The 16,973-nt window shown below is 39.6% G+C and overlaps 4 protein-coding genes across 7 annotated transcripts in view; 2 read left to right on the forward strand and 2 right to left on the reverse strand.

Annotated features, from left to right (window-relative positions):
* LOC111875079 (beta-alanine-activating enzyme) overlaps positions 1–12,194 on the forward strand; it is a 34,900-nt gene extending 22,706 nt beyond the window's left edge. For all 4 annotated transcript variants that reach the window (XM_033755714.1, XM_033755715.1, XM_033755716.1 and 1 more), the window contains exons 9-11: positions 6,554–6,811; positions 8,789–9,304; positions 11,792–12,194. In XM_033755714.1, coding sequence (XP_033611605.1) covers positions 6,554–6,811; positions 8,789–9,247 — 717 coding nt within the window. In that variant the 3' untranslated portion in view covers positions 9,248–9,304; positions 11,792–12,194. The remainder of the gene's footprint in view (positions 1–6,553; positions 6,812–8,788; positions 9,305–11,791) is intronic.
* Positions 2,481–4,947, forward strand: LOC111875082. Its single transcript, XM_023871135.2, has 2 exons — positions 2,481–2,903; positions 4,032–4,947. Exons 1-2 carry the CDS (start codon positions 2,726–2,728, stop codon positions 4,676–4,678), a joined length of 825 nt encoding a protein of 274 aa, XP_023726903.1. The 5' UTR covers positions 2,481–2,725; the 3' UTR covers positions 4,679–4,947.
* On the reverse strand, positions 2,811–5,821 carry LOC111875081 (protein ALP1-like). The gene is made up of 2 exons (XM_023871134.2): positions 4,860–5,821; positions 2,811–3,918 (listed from the first exon to the last, which is right to left on the reverse strand). The coding sequence occupies exons 1-2, from the start codon at positions 5,156–5,158 to the stop codon at positions 3,033–3,035; spliced, it is 1,185 nt and encodes a 394-aa protein (XP_023726902.1). The 5' UTR covers positions 5,159–5,821; the 3' UTR covers positions 2,811–3,032.
* Positions 12,195–14,763: 2,569 nt separating the features above from the next.
* Positions 14,764–16,937, reverse strand: LOC111875084 (rab GDP dissociation inhibitor alpha). The gene has a single exon (XM_023871138.2). The coding sequence runs from the start codon at positions 16,838–16,840 to the stop codon at positions 15,512–15,514; it is 1,329 nt and encodes a 442-aa protein (XP_023726906.1). The 5' UTR covers positions 16,841–16,937; the 3' UTR covers positions 14,764–15,511.
* Between the last annotated feature and the right edge of the window lie 36 nt (positions 16,938–16,973).

Below are 16,973 nucleotides of genomic sequence, written 5' to 3' on the forward strand. Positions count from 1 at the left end.
CTCTTCGATTGCTTCTTCTTGTCACTCACTGAACCTGTGGCCCGCCACTTTTTCAGAAGCCTGTTTACACACGACTTTGTGGGAACTGGCGAGTCAGGATATTTCTGACGAAACCTACGTGCGAATTTTCTGTAAATGTTTTTCCTTGCAATAGTTTCGACAATAAACACACGCTGTTTAATAGTGAACTTCATTTCCACCGTCTGTCGACAGCTGTAAACATTCCACTCCACTTCCACAGCAAGACAAAGACTGACTGTTTAATGCAACCTCGGGTTCCGATTATGCAACCATCGGCGTAGGAGCACTGCAGTCGCGGGGAGGAGTTGCATCCAATCTGCGGTGGTATGACTCACGGCAAATTGCAGCCGCGGCACGCACTTGATTGTACGCACTGTATTATACATAAAGTCTTCTCTTCACAGCTGCACTCTTGCAACTAACTCTTAGCTAGGGCCGCGCCATAACTCAAGCGGTTAGTCTCTGGCTTCCCACCGCAGTGGCCCGGGTCTGGTCAAGTGGGATTTGTGGTGAACAAAGTGGTGCTGGTCTCCGAGTACTTCAGTTTCCCCTGCCAATCTTCATTCCACCAAATTCTCCATCATCATAATCACCAGGGGCAGGTACAATAGGCAAATCAGTGGTCGTCATGCCGAGTGGACCAAGCTGGACTCCACCCCCCGCTAGCGAATACAAAAAGAAATCTTAGCTACACTGCACTAATCTATGCTATAACAGTTCTTTGTTATTTAGGCTCCTCACGGACAGCACAGAAAAGACAAGTCACATGATTCCTAGCCAGTGAGTTCATTGGTGCACTGTTGCCTAGCAACGAACTATAACATTTGTCCACTGACAAGGAAATGGTCTGATGCGACATGTCGAAACCTGCCCTGCTTTTTTTCACTGCAAGAGTACACACAACACAATCCACTGTCAAAATTTTAGCTGCTAATACACACTGCAAGTATTTTTTAAAAATTGCCGAATTTATTCATTTTTTCTGTATGCAGAAGTGCTTGTACCAGAGGTTTGTACAACCTCACCTAGCGCTCACAACAGCTGTGACGACAGCTCGAGCTTGACCTTGAGTAATAAGGATGAATGATCGTGCATCACTCTACTCAAGAATTTAATTTGTTATAATGGACATAATGCACATACGTACATCGTTTGTAATACTTCTTTACCCACAATGAAGCAGTTCATTGTTCATTCTTTATAATCATCACAAAAATGCGAAGTGTCTATGGCGTGATGAAAACAGACAATTTCTTTACACCAAGCACACCTAACAAATGAAAAGTTAATACATTTAGGCACTTCGCAGTGACTAACAGTTTTTTGTAGACAAAATTGGGATGGCGTAAGAAATGGTCCTGGCCGTTGTTCTGCATATCGTGCTGCGTACCCGGCATACTTTATCAAGTTCGTAAAACGTGGTGATGAAAACTGGTAATGACTGAAGTTTAAGGATACTGTTCCGTTGAAAGACCTGAAATGACACAGAGGTATCCGAAAGTATATTGTCCTACAATTTTCTGAAAAATGCTTTCCACTGTTTTAAAAAAATTCTTTATCAAGTGGTTGAATCACACTGGTTGTTCCTGGGGGAATTCTCATTATATCAACGGACTTTTGGTCATCCGCCTGAAAGACAGAGATGTCATTATGTCCAGGCCAAGAGTCCAACAAAAGCAATGAATTATTTTCTGCAATGGGTAAGAAGACAATTTGAATGAAATATTGAAAATTACTTTTTCCAGTTTTTCCAGAAATTGATATGTCAGTTATAAGATTTTTGCAAGTAAACAGCCCCTTTTTAATTTGTGGTCCCAATTTGCCTTGATGTTCCTGAAGACAAATATAAAGATGAGGCAATAGTAATCCACTCATACTTATCACTGGCATTACTGTATAGGAATGAGTCATAGCATTCATTGATTGCATTACTGACTGTCTGTTTCTCACTGCGAAATGATAACGTGTGTTTGGCGCACAGTTCTTTCTCGAAACTGACTGATCAGCATTATACACAGCACTTGCAGGAATAACAGCAAGCTTCATCTTCACATCAGCTACAAATTTCTCTATAGCATTCATGATTAATGGTATCTTCTGTACATGTTTTCTTGAAATAAATTTTGTAATCTTCCAACTCCCAATTCTGTATGATTTCTTAAATCTACTTAACCAGGTTGAAGAAGCCAGGAAGTCACTTATGTTCATCTCATTCGCGATCCAAAGAGCCCAGTCTCATAGATCTCGATGGGTAACGGTACACTGTCTCAGGTGCAGTTCTAAATCTTTCGAATAGTCGTTCTTTCAGACTTCTCTGAGTTTCATTTTGATGCATGTTTCTTTCTTCCATTTGTACCATTCACATTCCAATTTTACAGAACAGAATCGGTTTTGCACACTGGTTAACTTTAAGGCCTCTTTTATACTTGCATGCCACATGCCACATGCCAGGCGGGTGTATTAACATTGTTTAAATGGGACCCTTTCATACTTACCTGCTCGCGTCGAGCGGTCACTTTCACCCGCGCGGCATGCGGCTGAGGCGTGTCGGGACGGGCGTGCGGCCATCACCGCCTAGCGTGTCCCGCCACGCGGTTGGGACCAATACCTAACGGGAGTTTTTATACTTCATGCTACATGCCAAGCGGTTGGGTTCAGTTCAGTTCAGATTAGCTTGTAGTCTTGCAAAGTGCTAGCTTGGAGAATGGATGCAATTGATACAGAGGTGCTGATTAGTGAAGTGCAATCTAGACCTATGTTATGGAACCCAGGAAAGGAAGACTACAAAAACCGAGATCTGCGGAATAAAGCGTGGGAAGAGATTTGTAGCAATATCATCCCTACATTTGATGAAGCTGATGACAATCTAAAGAAAAAATTAGGTGAGTTCTTATTTTCTATTTGGTTTCTTGTTTATTTAATTTACAGGCAATTGCACTGATCTTGTTTTTGTTACATGACGAAATTACAAACCACAACACATAATACTCTTATAATTAATTCTTCATAGTTTAAATCATTGATTCCTGCCACGGCACACTACCAACACCCAAGAAGTACTGTGAAAAATTGTCCCTTATTGAAGCATTCGACTGACCACCTCCTCTGTTGCATAGCCCTTGTCTGAAATCTTCGAACCCCACCACTGTCAGTGTGTCTTCATAATCGAAACCGTCTCTGACTCTAATGAAGTTGTGCAGAACACAACAGGCTTTTACAATGTCCACAGCAAGATTTGTTTCAACGTTTAAAGGGCGATGGAAAATTCGCCATTTGTTGCTTAGAATCCCGAAAGTACACTCAACATATCTTCGAGCCCGGGTCAACCGATAGTTGAATACTCTCTTGTTGTGATTCAGATGTTTCCTGGAATAAGGTCTTAGCACATGTTCACTGAGAGAGAAAGCTTCATCTGCAACTAATACATGAGGCAGTATAGGGTTAACAGTTCCTGGTAGTGGCTTTGGTGGAGGGATGTCAAGCATTCCGTTAGTCATCTTACACCAAAATAAACTATTTTGAAATACAGTGGAATCACAATTTCTCCCATAAGCCCCTACGTCAATGAAAGTAAAACAGTAATTGGCGTCACAAATGGCCATCAGACAAACAGAAAAAAAATGTTTGTAGTTCATAAAAAGTGACCCACTGTGTTGTGGTCTCACTAAACGAACATGCTTCCCGTCAACTGCCCCCAGACAGTTGGGAAAGTTTGCTTTATTTTCAAAGACAAGGCTGATTTCTTTCCATCTCTCTAAAGATGGTTCAGTCATGCACTCGTTTCTCAGCACCAACCACAAAATCATACATACTTCACGCACTATTTTAGATATAGTTGTTATGCCTATTCTGTATGAGTAGTGAAGATCGGTGAATGTATTTCCACTTGCAAGATATCTGAAAATAAGATTTTTGAAAAAGTTAGTTGGTATGCACATAATTTGATTTAATTACGAGTATATACTTGCATCTACTCGTATACATTATTAATTTAAACTGTTTCTTTTCAGTTGAAAAAGTTCGTTCCAGATGGAAATCCTCAAGGGATTCCTACATGAAGGCGAAGGGAAAAGTTAAAGTTCTGAAATCTGGGTCAGCGCCATGCAAGGCAATTAGATACATATATTATGAACAAATGCAATTTCTAGACAAAATACAACAAAGGTCTACCATTTCTAACTTTGAACAAGCTGCAGAAGATGAGGATATTAGTGAAGTTTTTCATAATAGTGAAACTAACGAAGATGACATTCGTGATGACGATTCAGATGCTCAAGATGCAGCCAGAAGGAAGTTCACCGAATCTGTCAAGAATCGGGAGAAAAAGAAACAAAAACTGGACGATTTTGGTGAAAACCTTCTGGCTCTATTAAAAAGCAGCAAAGAAACAGAAGAAGACGCTGACCGGGCATTCTTGTTATCCCTGCTCCCACATGTCAGAGGGTTTGACGAAGATCAAAAACTGGATTTCCAAAGTGGGGTACTACAATTGATAACGAAAATAAAACGAGGAAATTATGCACCGCCCACTCCAATTGGTTCTCATGCCTCATATCCGCAATATCATTCATATAATCCAGATCCATCCCAAATCATTTACAGCCACAAACAACAATCTGATCCAGGTCCATCCATAAGAGAGAATGAACATTTTTGAAAGATAAAACTGCCTCTCGAGTAGTGCTCAGCTCCATGGAGTTAGTTAGTTAATTAGTTAGTTTAAACTTCTAAATATAATGTATTTGTTTATGTGATAATTAAAATAATGTTTCAATAATCTGACCTTGGAGGTTTTAATTGTACTTTCTATGTCTATATGAAACAGAAAATAAGCTTACCTCAGAGTTACACAAAGTCTCTCCATTGGACTAATGGGCATGGAGTGGGTCCTTGTAATACGAAAATGACTTTCAACTTTCCCAAATAATTCGTCGAATGTTTTGGGGCTCATCCTAAAATAATTGAAGAACTTTATTTCATCTTCTCGTAAGTCAGCGTACAGGGTTATGAAAGCTCCTTTCAAGTCTCTTTGGATGTTGAGAGGATGAACACTGAAACGCCTTTTCTTCTTTTCTTTTCTTGCCATCTTCTCATACAGGTATGCAGCAGCGACCGCTTTAGTTGCGAACCCTGCCATGGCACACGCTCGACTGACAAAACCATTTTATACTTAACCGCCGCACGCCTGACTTCAGGCATGTGGCATGTGGCATGCGGCATGCAAGTATAAAAGAGGCCTAAGCGTTTTTTTCCCGCCTTCATTTAATCGAAATTTCACAGCCTTTTGCTTGTCACTGAAAGCTATTTCAGTCTTTTGTTTCTTTTGGCTAGGAAGGTATTCTTGTTGCGTACTCTGATTGGCACAACTTTCTTCACTTGAATCGCAACTTCCTGAACCGTCAGAGTTATTTTCTATTTCTTCTAATGTATCCACAGTTTCCATCGAATGAATGTCCAAGAAATTACCAGCAAATCACACATGTACGTCTTAGGAGAATTCGATGATTTCGCTTTCATATCACTTTCTTCATACTTCATCTTTGCAAGACTGAGAATGTTAATAGGATTCCACATTATTGTAGAGGGCAGAACTCTAGAACCTGTGCAAAGATACAAATATTATTAGTAGGCCTATATGCTTATTGATACAGCTGTATGAACACTGTTAACACGTACCTCAAAATAAAATGGAAACTACGGTTGGATCTGGATAGTAAGTCACTTGCAAATTCTGTCAGAGTAACTATCAAAGGAGGCTGTGCCATAGTTCAAGCGGTTAGTCACTGGCTTCCCACCGCAGTGGCCCGGGTCTGGTCCAGTGGGATTTGTGGTGTACAAAGTGGCACTGGGGCAGGTTTTCTCCGAGTACTTCGGTTTCCTCTGCCAATCTTCATTTCACCAATTGCTGCACAATCACCCTCACCTATCATCTGGGGCTGGTACAGTAGGCCAGAAGTGGCCGCAGTAGAAGGGACTTAGTCCCACCCCACTAGCAAAAAGAATTATCAAAAGAAAAACTAAAGTGTACTTGTCAGATTACAATGGATTTGTGCTGTGTTATCTCTCTACCAATGCACTGGAAGCCTAGGTTGTGAGTCAGCCGTGCTGCATGTTGTCTACTGCTCTGCTAGGGGTGGACATTTCTCCAAGGGTCTGGCAGGCTACAGTATTGGCCATATTCAGAAATTTTTAAAAAATACTTGCAGTGCGTATTAGCAGCTAAAATTTTGACTGTGGATTTTGTTGTGTGTACTCTTGCAGTGAAGAAAAAATCAGGGCAGGTTTTGACATGTTGGATCAGACCATTCCCTTGTGAGACGCATCTTCCATTGTTGCACATTGAAATGTGTTTACCGAGCTGTTGCCAAGAATTGCTTTCAGCAAATCCATTACATACCATCACACCCTGTTTCTTCTTTGTTTATAGTAAATTACGTTTGGGGGGAAAGGGGGGCTGCGTTGAAAGATAGTTTCCCAAATTTGGTATTATTAGTTTAGTATACAAATAATATATTATTTATGTTCTCTGCAGGATGGTCACTTGATTTGGTCAGCAAAACTTGAAGCTGGCAGCATCTTTTCTTCTCCTTGTGTTGCCAAGGCTGTATATGCAGCCACATTGGATGGTACATGTTATTCTCTTGATGAGGACAGTGGCCACTTCCTCTGGACACGTAAACTTGAGAGTCCTGTGTTTTCGTCACCAGCGCTGATACAAGATGAAAGTGCAGTCCTCTTTGCTGAAGTTTCAGGAACAGTCCATTGCTTTTCAGTAACAGAAGGGAAAGAGGTATAACCTTTAAAAGTTTGTGTACAGTCGATCCTATATTTCAGTTTACTTACTTAAATTCTTTGCTTGAGTTAACAAGAAAGATAGACCTTGCACCATTTAGTTCCAAATTCCACTTTAATTTATCCTTTTATTGTTAGTGAAGAAAAATTGTTAGTTTGCATAACCAGAATTAATCCAATTTTCAGAAGGTGGACATTGGTGCCATTTTATATACCTCTATGTGTAAAGATGCATATAAAAGTTTTCCAGAAATGTATTGCTGCAGAACCTTATTGTGAGCCATATAAATCTTACCTACAGGGTGTTCAATAATCAAGGAAACCTGGCAACAGTGTCAAGCGAAAACAACATTTCTCACAGATTGATGCTGTAACTGCTGATAGCAGAATGAGTCTTTAGTGCTGAAAGACACACACATTCTCTCTAGCGTATAGCCGATGGAACATTTCTCCGTGACTGCTGTGCCCTTCCCAGTAAGTGAGGGTGCAGTAGTGTTGCTGATTCCCTCACATCAGTTTCTGTACACACACACATTTATAAGAATACTGTAAGAAGATAACACAAAGTTATCATTCTCTATAACAGGTGCTGAAAATGACCCCCCTCTGCTTTCAAACATGCCTCGCATCACGTAAATAAATCACGCGACACTTTCTGAAGTTTGTCCATGGTAATTGAACCAGTTATGTGTGTTATTTCATTCTGCAGAATTTCAGTGCTGTGAGGATTATTCTTGTAGACTTTTCCCTTTAGGTTTCTCCAAAGATAAAAATTGCAAAAACTGAGATCTGGGAGGTCACACTCCCCTGCTGATTATTCTTTCTTCAAACACTTCCCATATTGTGACCATGGTTGCATTACCCTTATGTGCTGTAGTGTTGTCTTGCTGAAAATACCCATATTGTCTTTCTTCCGCAGTCAGCTGATTGAAGAACGGATTCAGTATATCAGTAACATAGCGGTCAATGTTCATGGTTTCGTGGAAATATAAGGGGCATGTCCTTACAGCACACCACACCCCCACCTTTTCACTTTCTAATGGCACTTGCTGTATAGTGTGATGATTTTCATTGCTCCATATTCTTACATTTTGTGCATTGACATGGCCACTAACGTGAAACCACACCTCATCAGTCATGAACAGAAGCTGTGGATCCATGATTCCATCGTGCACATTTTGAAGCAGCCAGTTGCAAAAATGAATTTTTGCTGCATAATCTGGTTGTTTCAGCCCATGCACAACTGTTATTTTGTGAAATATGATTAATTTTGTGGGTGTGTAAGCAGATCCTAGTGAAATCCTGGTTTCCTGTGCCAAGCATCTTAACAGTTTTCGAGGACTGATCTATAGTTGTGTCTCAACTTCCTGAACCTTTTCTTCAGCCTGTACAATCCTCTTTGTCTGCTCCTTTATATCACATATTGAACCTGTGGCCCACCACTTTTTCACAAGCCTGGATACACACAACTTTGTGGGAACTGGCGAGTCAGGATATTTACGATGAAACTTACAGATACATTTTCTGTAAGTTTTTTCCTTGCAAAAGTTCCTACGATAAACATGCTGTTCAATATTGAACTTCATTTCAGTATAAATGTTGACCGCCTGCCGACACCTCTAACAGAGACTGACTGTATTAATGCAACTTACTGCAATGACAAGATCAGACCACCTGATGGCATGTGTTTATCAGTGCTAATGACTCATTTTGCTGTTGGCAGTTAAAGCAGCAATCTGTGAGCAGTCTGCTCAATGCTGTTGCCAGGTTTCCCCAATCATTGAACACATTGTATATCCATGCACACTTATTTCTTTGAAAGTAATTTTATTATCCTCCTATCTGTGGCAAGATCTGCCATGTATTCTCTTGTTAATTTTTTTTAAACTAAAGTTTTGTAGGGATTTCTCATCCCTCTTATGTATGATTGTCTTTATTTTCAATATTAAATAATTTTCTGTTTTTTCCAATGCAGCTGTGGAATTTTCAAGCAGATGGAAATATTTTCTCTTCATTTTGCATTCAGCCATCAATGACTGAGAGCAGCACGAACCTGATCCTGTTTGGGTGTCACGACAAAAAGCTATACTGCTTGGAAAGCTCAGAGAATACAGTTTCACTGAGGTGGACATGTGTACTAGATTCATCAATATTTTCGACACCATTTTTATTTCCTGTTGTGATATCTTCAGAAGATAAATATAGTGGAAACACATTAGAAACATTTAAGAGTGACAGACAGATAGTGAAATATTTAGTTGCAGCTGCGTCAACCAAAGGAATAGTGTATGTACTTGATTTGGATTTTGGTATAGTGGAGTGTTCCTATCAGCTGCCTGGTGAGGTGTTCTCATCTCCTGTGGTAAACAGAAACAATATATATGTTGGATGCAGGGACAATCATGTCTACTCCTTAGCTATGAGGGTAGCCTGAAAATATCCTCAAGGAAGCATTATCCTAGAAATATTATACTGTAGCATCATATTGTGGGTAAGACAATGTTTATTATTATTATTATTCATTTAACACAAATCTGCTATAAACACACCATCTGTTTGCATAGACTACATGTTTTGGCCTAGTGTGGCCATCATCAGTTACATAGAGCTTTTAGAATCACCGTTCTTTCCCTCTGCTATACTTCCCTGTATTTGACAGTATTTATGTTAGGAGTGTGTTGTACAGGTATATTGTGTATGTAATGCCCGAATGTTATAAAAATATTAACTCCGTGGTCTGTAGTCCAGAAGCGAACTATACCAACTGAGCCGCTTGTCAGCGAAGTTAGTGTCAACTTTTGCAGATAGAGGGTGTCATGTGGTCAGCGCAACGGATCCCCACGGCCATTAATCTCAGTTTTCTAGACCAGAGCCGCCATTTCCTTGAAATAGCTCCTCAGTTGTCCTCATGAGCTTCAGTGGGTCCTGTTCCAGACCCACTACTTCTCAGAAAATCTAGTAGCGCCGGGAATCAAACCCAGGAACTCTGACCACTAGACCACAGAGGCGGTCTATAAAATGTATTAAATATAAAAATTTAAATTTTTAAAAATATTAAAATATTCCAATCCTCAACAAGAGGATTGCATGGAAATTGCATCTAGAAATGATAGAAGTCGAGACCTTCAGAATGTTTATTAGAATCTACTCCCTATTCAAATCTGAGTGATTAAGCACTGACATTATACAACTCCAGAAAGCACTAATTAAATCATTAATGACTTATGCTTTCCCCCATCTGGGAATTTTGTGGCAGATATTTTGAAATTGCAGTGCTTGCAAAACAAGGGTCTCTGCACCATGGTAAATTTCCAAGGTGCACACCGGTCCATGAGTTGCACATGGCTGTCCAAGTACCATATATTTATGATTACATAACGAAATTCTGCAGGCAACAAGCAGAGGCCATACAAAATCATGAAAATGCAAATTTTTTCAACATCGGAATAGGTGAAGGCCGACACAGAAAAATATAACAGGCTTAAACTTGGCTGTGGTCAAGCATATGATCATTCAAGTGACAAGGCAATTGTAATGAGCTACATGAGTCTGGGCATGATCTGCTGTGCCAAGCCTAGACTGACAGAGGCCTTGTATGTATTGTACTAGAGTTACATGTAAAAGTAACGTTCCTACCTCATGACTCAAGGTACGTGGGTTCAAATCCGGCGGAGGTCGTGGAATTTTTAAGGGCGGAAAAATTCAGGGAACAAATCCTCCGGGAGGGACTTTAAGCCGTGTGTCCTGTTTGATAGATTTACAGCACGTAAAAGATCCTAATGTCTCTAGGAGACCTCTGAGCAAATTAGGCAAAGTTTCCCGCCCAGATAGTTTCCAATTCCTCCGGTAGATGGGGGAGTATCGTGGACCACTGCCAGAGAGGGCCGACCTCGATGGCAGAATGGGGCTGATAGCAAGCACCAGTACTGGAATGGCATGGTGACAGTAGAAATTAAAGGGGACACACACAATAGATCAACAACTGGTCGCAGTGCATGGGGAAACCCACCCCCTCCAAAAAAATAATAATAAATACATATAAAATAATAAATAGTAGATAACAACAAAGAACTGGACCCTTGATAAGTGAGTTTGTGGAATGCTGACATGTGAAGTTGTAAATATAGATGTACTCCTGATTTTGACTGTGGTAAATGACAGACACATCTGTGTGTCACAGACGGCATCCCATATCAACAAAATCGCAGCTGTCTGACAGTAACAAGAATCTGATCTTGTGCCCCACATGGGACTTGACAGCAGCACTAGCTGGCCAGCTGACTGTCAGTCATAACATGACTTTGAAGACAGTTAGCTGATAGTTGAGGACCAGTTGTGAGATGGTAGGGAGCCGGCAGCAATGTGAGCAGAGGAGAACGTTCTTGGGAGCCACTACCAGGCAAAGACTAGTGAAGGCTTAACATGTGTTATTGTGATTTGTTGTGTGTGTAGATTATTAAAAGTGTAATAACTATTTGTAGTTATAAATCCAAACCCTGTGTCTAGTCACTAACACATGACAGTATAAATGTAAATGGTCATGTTCATTCACTGTATATGATAAAGACATGTTTGTCAAATAAATAATTATGTGGTATAAATAGTCAGTAATTAACAACTGAAATAATATAAAGTTTCAGATTTAGCTTTGTTGTAGATATATGGATGAATAATTCCATTTGTGATTTGTAATATGACAATCTAAATTCACTGGGTATTCAGGTATTCTGCATTTTGTTAACAGTTCTATACAGTGTCATACCATGAAGTGATGTGTCATGGAGCTGGTTTAGGCTGTATCCTATTTATTTATATTATAATGTTTGTCATGTTTTGGAACAGTTAATGACTGATTGTTAGTAGTCATTTAAGATCTTACTGTTCGCTTGTCTAGTGCACCATTTAACTGTCATTTTGGTGCCTTTCAGCCAGCACTGGACTGACTTACGGTCTCACCGTACATACGTTTGCATTACAGCAACATCTGGCTCAAACTGAGGTTCATCTCAACTGCACAGCTTGAGAGCTCCACAGTACTTTTATCAAGGCATAGTCATTCTGGAGATCGTCTGGCCAGTGGCATGGGCTGAGTGGTTGGAGAACAACCTAGGAGCCAACAAGGGGGTGGTGAATTCTGGAAGAATCCAGAAGGAGGGGAGCATGCATATATTACCCAAGTTTGGGTCATGTGATAATACACACTTTTATTTTACTTAAAAATAATTTTTCTTTGGGGTCTAGATATTCCCTCCCTTTGTTTCTGATAGTATGACTATTATGTCTCATGTTACTGTAATTATATTTTATCTTCATTGTATGCATCCTTTTGTTATATGTGGTATGCTTAATGTTCAAGTTCTGTAATAAAGAAATTAGTACTATATTAGCATTTGTTTATTGTGCAGAAGAATTGCTACATGTTTCGACACTGCTGGGTAATCATCAGGCAATCGTTAGATGAATATGTCACTCGCTATTGGACTGTTTACTAATAAGGATCCAGATCAGTGATTTGCAATTTTTTTTGTTTGGTTTGTTGTAATTGTTAAATTCACTTACTTACTCATGGAGCCGAGCCCTTCTTGAGGGGTCGCCAATTCTGCAGCTACCCAAGAATTTCCCAGCATTTTGTTGAACCCTAAGGTTCATCACCATGTTCACAAGAGCCCTCCACTGGTCCCTATCCTGAGCCAGATTTATCCAATCCATACCATCCCATCCTATATCTCTAAGATCCATTCTAATATTGTCCATCCATCTATGCCTTGGTCTTTCCTGTGGTCTCTTTCCTTCTGGCTTTCCCTCCAATATCCTATACACATTCATCTCCCCCATTCGTGCTACATGACCTGCCCACCTCATCCTCCTTGACTTGATCATTCTAATTATACTTGGAGAAGAGTACAAGTTATGAAGCTCCTCATTATGCAGTTTTCTCCAACCTCCTGTGTTTTCATCTCTCTTTGGTCAAAATATTCTCCTCAACACCCTGTTCTCAAACAACCTCAGTCTATGTTCCTCCCTTAATGTCAGAGACCAAGTTTCACACCCATACAGAACCACAGGCAAAATTATAGTTTTGTAATTCTAATTTTTATGTTTTTGGACAACAGACGAGAAGACAAAAGGTTCTGGACTGAATGGTAGCAAACATTACCCGAGTTCAATCGCCTCTTTAATTTCCTCCTGAATCAGGTTTCGATCTGTTATCGTTGTTCCCAAATATCTGAACTGTGCCACATTTTCAAAACATCTGTTTCCTATCTTTATGTCATGATTTTGCTCTGCATTTTGGTGCCGAGACAGCAACATATACTTAGTCTTCTCTGTTTCCTTCTAGACCAATCTCTTTACTTGTATCAATTAAAGTTTGTGTGTTTTTCTTTATGGTATCTACATTAACACCCAGTAGATTCACATCACTGGCATAGACAACAGCTATGTGTCCCGTTTAGTTTCAGTCCCACCTGGCTTCCCTGGACCTTCCTAATTGCATATTCTAAGGCAAAGTTGAAAAGGAGTGTCGATAAAGCATCTCCTTGTTTTCGACCATTCTGGATAGGAAATTTATCAGACAAATGTTTACCTACGTGGACTTTACTATACATTTCGTTTAAAGAAATTTAATCAACGTAACTAGTTTCATGGGTATCCCAAACTCTATCAGAATATTGTACAGTACTTCCATCCTAACTGAATCATAGGCTTTCTTGAAGTCTATGAATAGCTGATGTACTCTCTCATCATACTCCCTTTTTTTTCTCCAACAGGCATACGATGAGACAGTACATCAGCTATTCATAGACTTCAATTGTTAAATTTAAAATTTGCAAGTCTTCTGACCTTTTTTTGTGACGTAATGGTGTATGCCATATATTATGGGGCTTTCTAGGGAGTTGGCATTATTCTTTTTTAGTACCTTAATGTTTCTGAACGCAAACTGTTGATATATCATGCCGTTTAAAAACTGAAGTTCTTCTGCCTTTACTTTTGTTGTACAGAATGGGACCATCCTGAGTGTGGGTGCTGTTCTTATTAATTTCTCAGTGTATATTTGTGGTGTTCTATATGATGACATATTCTATTCTTCATAATGGTTTGGGCAATTATGGTGGAACTATTTGTGAGGTATGTTGTACATATGTGAGTCCCTGTCCTCCTGTTGTCATTCCCTTGGTGTGGTTCTGTCTCTACAGATCATCTGCCAGACTACGTGGCATCACATCCTGAAAGAAAACAATCTTGTTTCCAATTCATTTCATCATCTGTCTTTGCAGTCAAAGAGGGATGGATACAATACATATCAGCACTAACTGGAAATCCTATCCAACTAATACTACTCCTGAGTTCAACAGTTTTAACAGGTTACCTAAAATCGTTTCCATTGAAATACTGCCTTCTTTATTGAACAATACTGAAATCAAAACTATACCAGTTTTAATTTAAATAAGAAATCTAACATAGCCTCCATGGGCATGTTAGACATTAATAGGCTGTATCCACAACTTAGGTGAACAAGATTTTCCAATCAGTGTGCGCTTCATTTAAGACAAAACTTTTTTTTTTCATACTTTTATTTTATTTATTTTACAGTAAACTGAATTCTGTGTTTTGTGAAGTAATGAAGAGTCTGGATCAAGCTTGTCCTGTACAGACAACACTTCTAATATGAAAAGTATGCTAGTTCTGTTACAGACTTGTGGGTAGGTGGTAAAAATACTGGTACTTACAATATTACTGTTACCCAATTTAAATAATTCCAATCCTCTGCTCCATTATTCCATTAATGCACAATAAAATAATTTAATTGCACTGTCAGTATGTAGAAGAAAAAAATACAGCATCACAAAGCAAAACATTCAGCATATGTAATGAATATCTCTGCTGGAAGCGTTATTTACTCCAAGACCAAACCTGGTATGAATAATAATTATAATGCTATTGTTTTACAATAAATGCATATCCACCAAGTCTCTTACCATTGTGTGATTATATCTGAATAACATAAACCACAAAGAAACATACAGGCTGACATGTTTAAAACAATTTCACCTACTGACTCCTCTTATGTGGTCACATTCATACACTACTCCTTTAATTACACTTATACTTTATAACAATATGTCCTTACCTAGCTATTACATTATATGCAGTTATCTGTAGGACAATGTACCCTCAAAGCCTTTGGAGAAATGATGCTAGAACATTTGGTGCAGTTACATTTATATTTAACAGACATCAAGCTTTGGCAGATCAAATACAACAGCATAAGCATTTTACAGGAAATACCTACACCACACATTGTATTTCATCCATATTATACTACAAACTAGTACTCTCTAATATATGCTTTCCTGCTTTCTTTTTAAGACCAAGATTGGAATTCCTTATTTTAAGCAACATAATGAAAACTCTTGCATATACTTTTGAGGTTCAGCATCATCACATCTTTCTTCCCCATTTTGTAATTTTATCAGATGATAACATTTGGTTAAAAACAAGCTCAATTTATATTGAGGATTTAATGGGGAATGTTTTAAATGAAGCTGGCACCAGTATTTCTCAGCTTAATGAAAATTAAAACTGACGTAGAATTCAATAAGTTTCTGAATGTACGAAATATCTGGTGCCAGATTAATTATGCTTTATAATATAAGCATGATAACCAGTCACAAGTCATGATTCGGGTTCAATTCATCTACTGCTCCTCATCTCCAAGATCAAGTTTAACTTTTGAGAAATCAAAATCTTCTCCAGTGCCCCTTCGAAATATATCAAGCACATCGAGGCAAGTAGTTTCAAAATGGGTCGTTGCATCATAAGAGGCAGAAATGAAGATTTGACTCTGAAGGCCGTCATCTGTTGGCTCATAATAATCACTCACGCTCACAAATTTCTGCCGAATTGGGCCAAGCAAATCAAGACCTGGCTTAATCTCAACTTCAGGATTATCGGTTTCAACTGTTGTGGACACCATTGCGATGAACCAGCCCTTTGCTGCCACTTGATGTGTGTAGCTTACCAAAGAGACATAGATGTCAGACTTACGTCCAACTTGTTTCTGAGGAATGATAATCTGTGTTGAGAGAGCATCACGTGTGTTGGGGACCGGATGATTCATGAGACAAATGCACCTGATCACCTGGCCTGTCTTCTTCACCTTGTCAGGGACATAAGAAGGGTCACAGTAGACCTGCGCACACTTTGCAACTTCTTCTCCTGATCGGACCCCCACAACACGGCCATTCTCCATCACAATGTTGTCAATGGGTTTATCTAGCATATAGGTACCTCCATAAATAGCGCTGAGACGTGCAAAACCCTGAGGTAGCTCACCCAAACCATACATTGGATATAGGTATGGTGACTTCCCATATCTTGCGAGGGAATCGCTGTACAGCTTTATTCGACGTACTGTCTGGATTGCAGTCTGGTTGAGATATTCATCATCCCGGTATAGAGCCAATGCATGGCCTGTAAAATCCTGAGTATTTTTATCAAGCCCAAACTTGTCATATATCTGCTGCATTGTGCATGTGTTGGGATCCAAGTCTTTCCATGTCTTTGGATCGTCTTCACGAACATCTTGAACATAAATCAGAAAATTCCGAAAGCGACGCTTCTCAAACATGCCCATTAGGTCAGAAGCCAGAGCCTCCTTTTGATCAACAGGGACTTTAGAAATCTTTCCACCCTTGTAAACATAGCTGCCTTCAACAGATTTAAATTCCAAGTACCTCGTAACTCCGGTATGGATCAGTAACTTCACTAACGACCCATTTGCCATTAAAAACTTCGGAATCAAATCAACATTCCAATCTCTACCTCTACCGTAACATTCATCTGGTGCGGGGGCACCAAAACGTGTAAAAAGTTCCTCCAAAGGCGTTATGGAAGCTGACTCGCCACCGTAATACTTGTTGCGGTCGACGTGGAGTACTTTCTTACCCGAAACCGACAGCATCCCACTAAGGATACACTCCTTCAGTCCAGTTCCCAAAACAATAGCATCGTATTCCTCATCCATTGCGTCCAAAACTAAGTAAACTCAACAAATCTGACACTGCCGAAACTCTACGCCAACAGAACAACCAGCTTCCTGCGGAACGCCAACCGTAGGTCAATTTTCCACAAATCAAGGGGAACAACATAACTTCTTC

Source organism: Cryptotermes secundus, unplaced genomic scaffold (assembly GCF_002891405.2).
Source record: "Cryptotermes secundus unplaced genomic scaffold, Csec_1.0 scaffold2615, whole genome shotgun sequence".
Taxonomy (NCBI): Eukaryota; Metazoa; Arthropoda; class Insecta; order Blattodea; family Kalotermitidae; genus Cryptotermes; species Cryptotermes secundus.

Coding starts and splice junctions, on each gene's coding strand:
- LOC111875082 (XM_023871135.2), top strand. CDS start 2,726: ATGGATGCAATTGATACAGAGGTGCTGATTAGTGAAGTGCAATCTAGA. Junction 2,904..4,031: donor CAATCTAAAGAAAAAATTAG/GTGAGTTCTTAT, acceptor GTTTCTTTTCAG/TTGAAAAAGTTCGTTCCAGA.
- LOC111875081 (XM_023871134.2), bottom strand. CDS start 5,158: ATGGCAGGGTTCGCAACTAAAGCGGTCGCTGCTGCATACCTGTATGAG. Junction 3,919..4,859: donor AGACTTTGTGTAACTCTGAG/GTAAGCTTATTT, acceptor TCTTATTTTCAG/ATATCTTGCAAGTGGAAATA.
- LOC111875084 (XM_023871138.2), bottom strand. CDS start 16,840: ATGGATGAGGAATACGATGCTATTGTTTTGGGAACTGGACTGAAGGAG.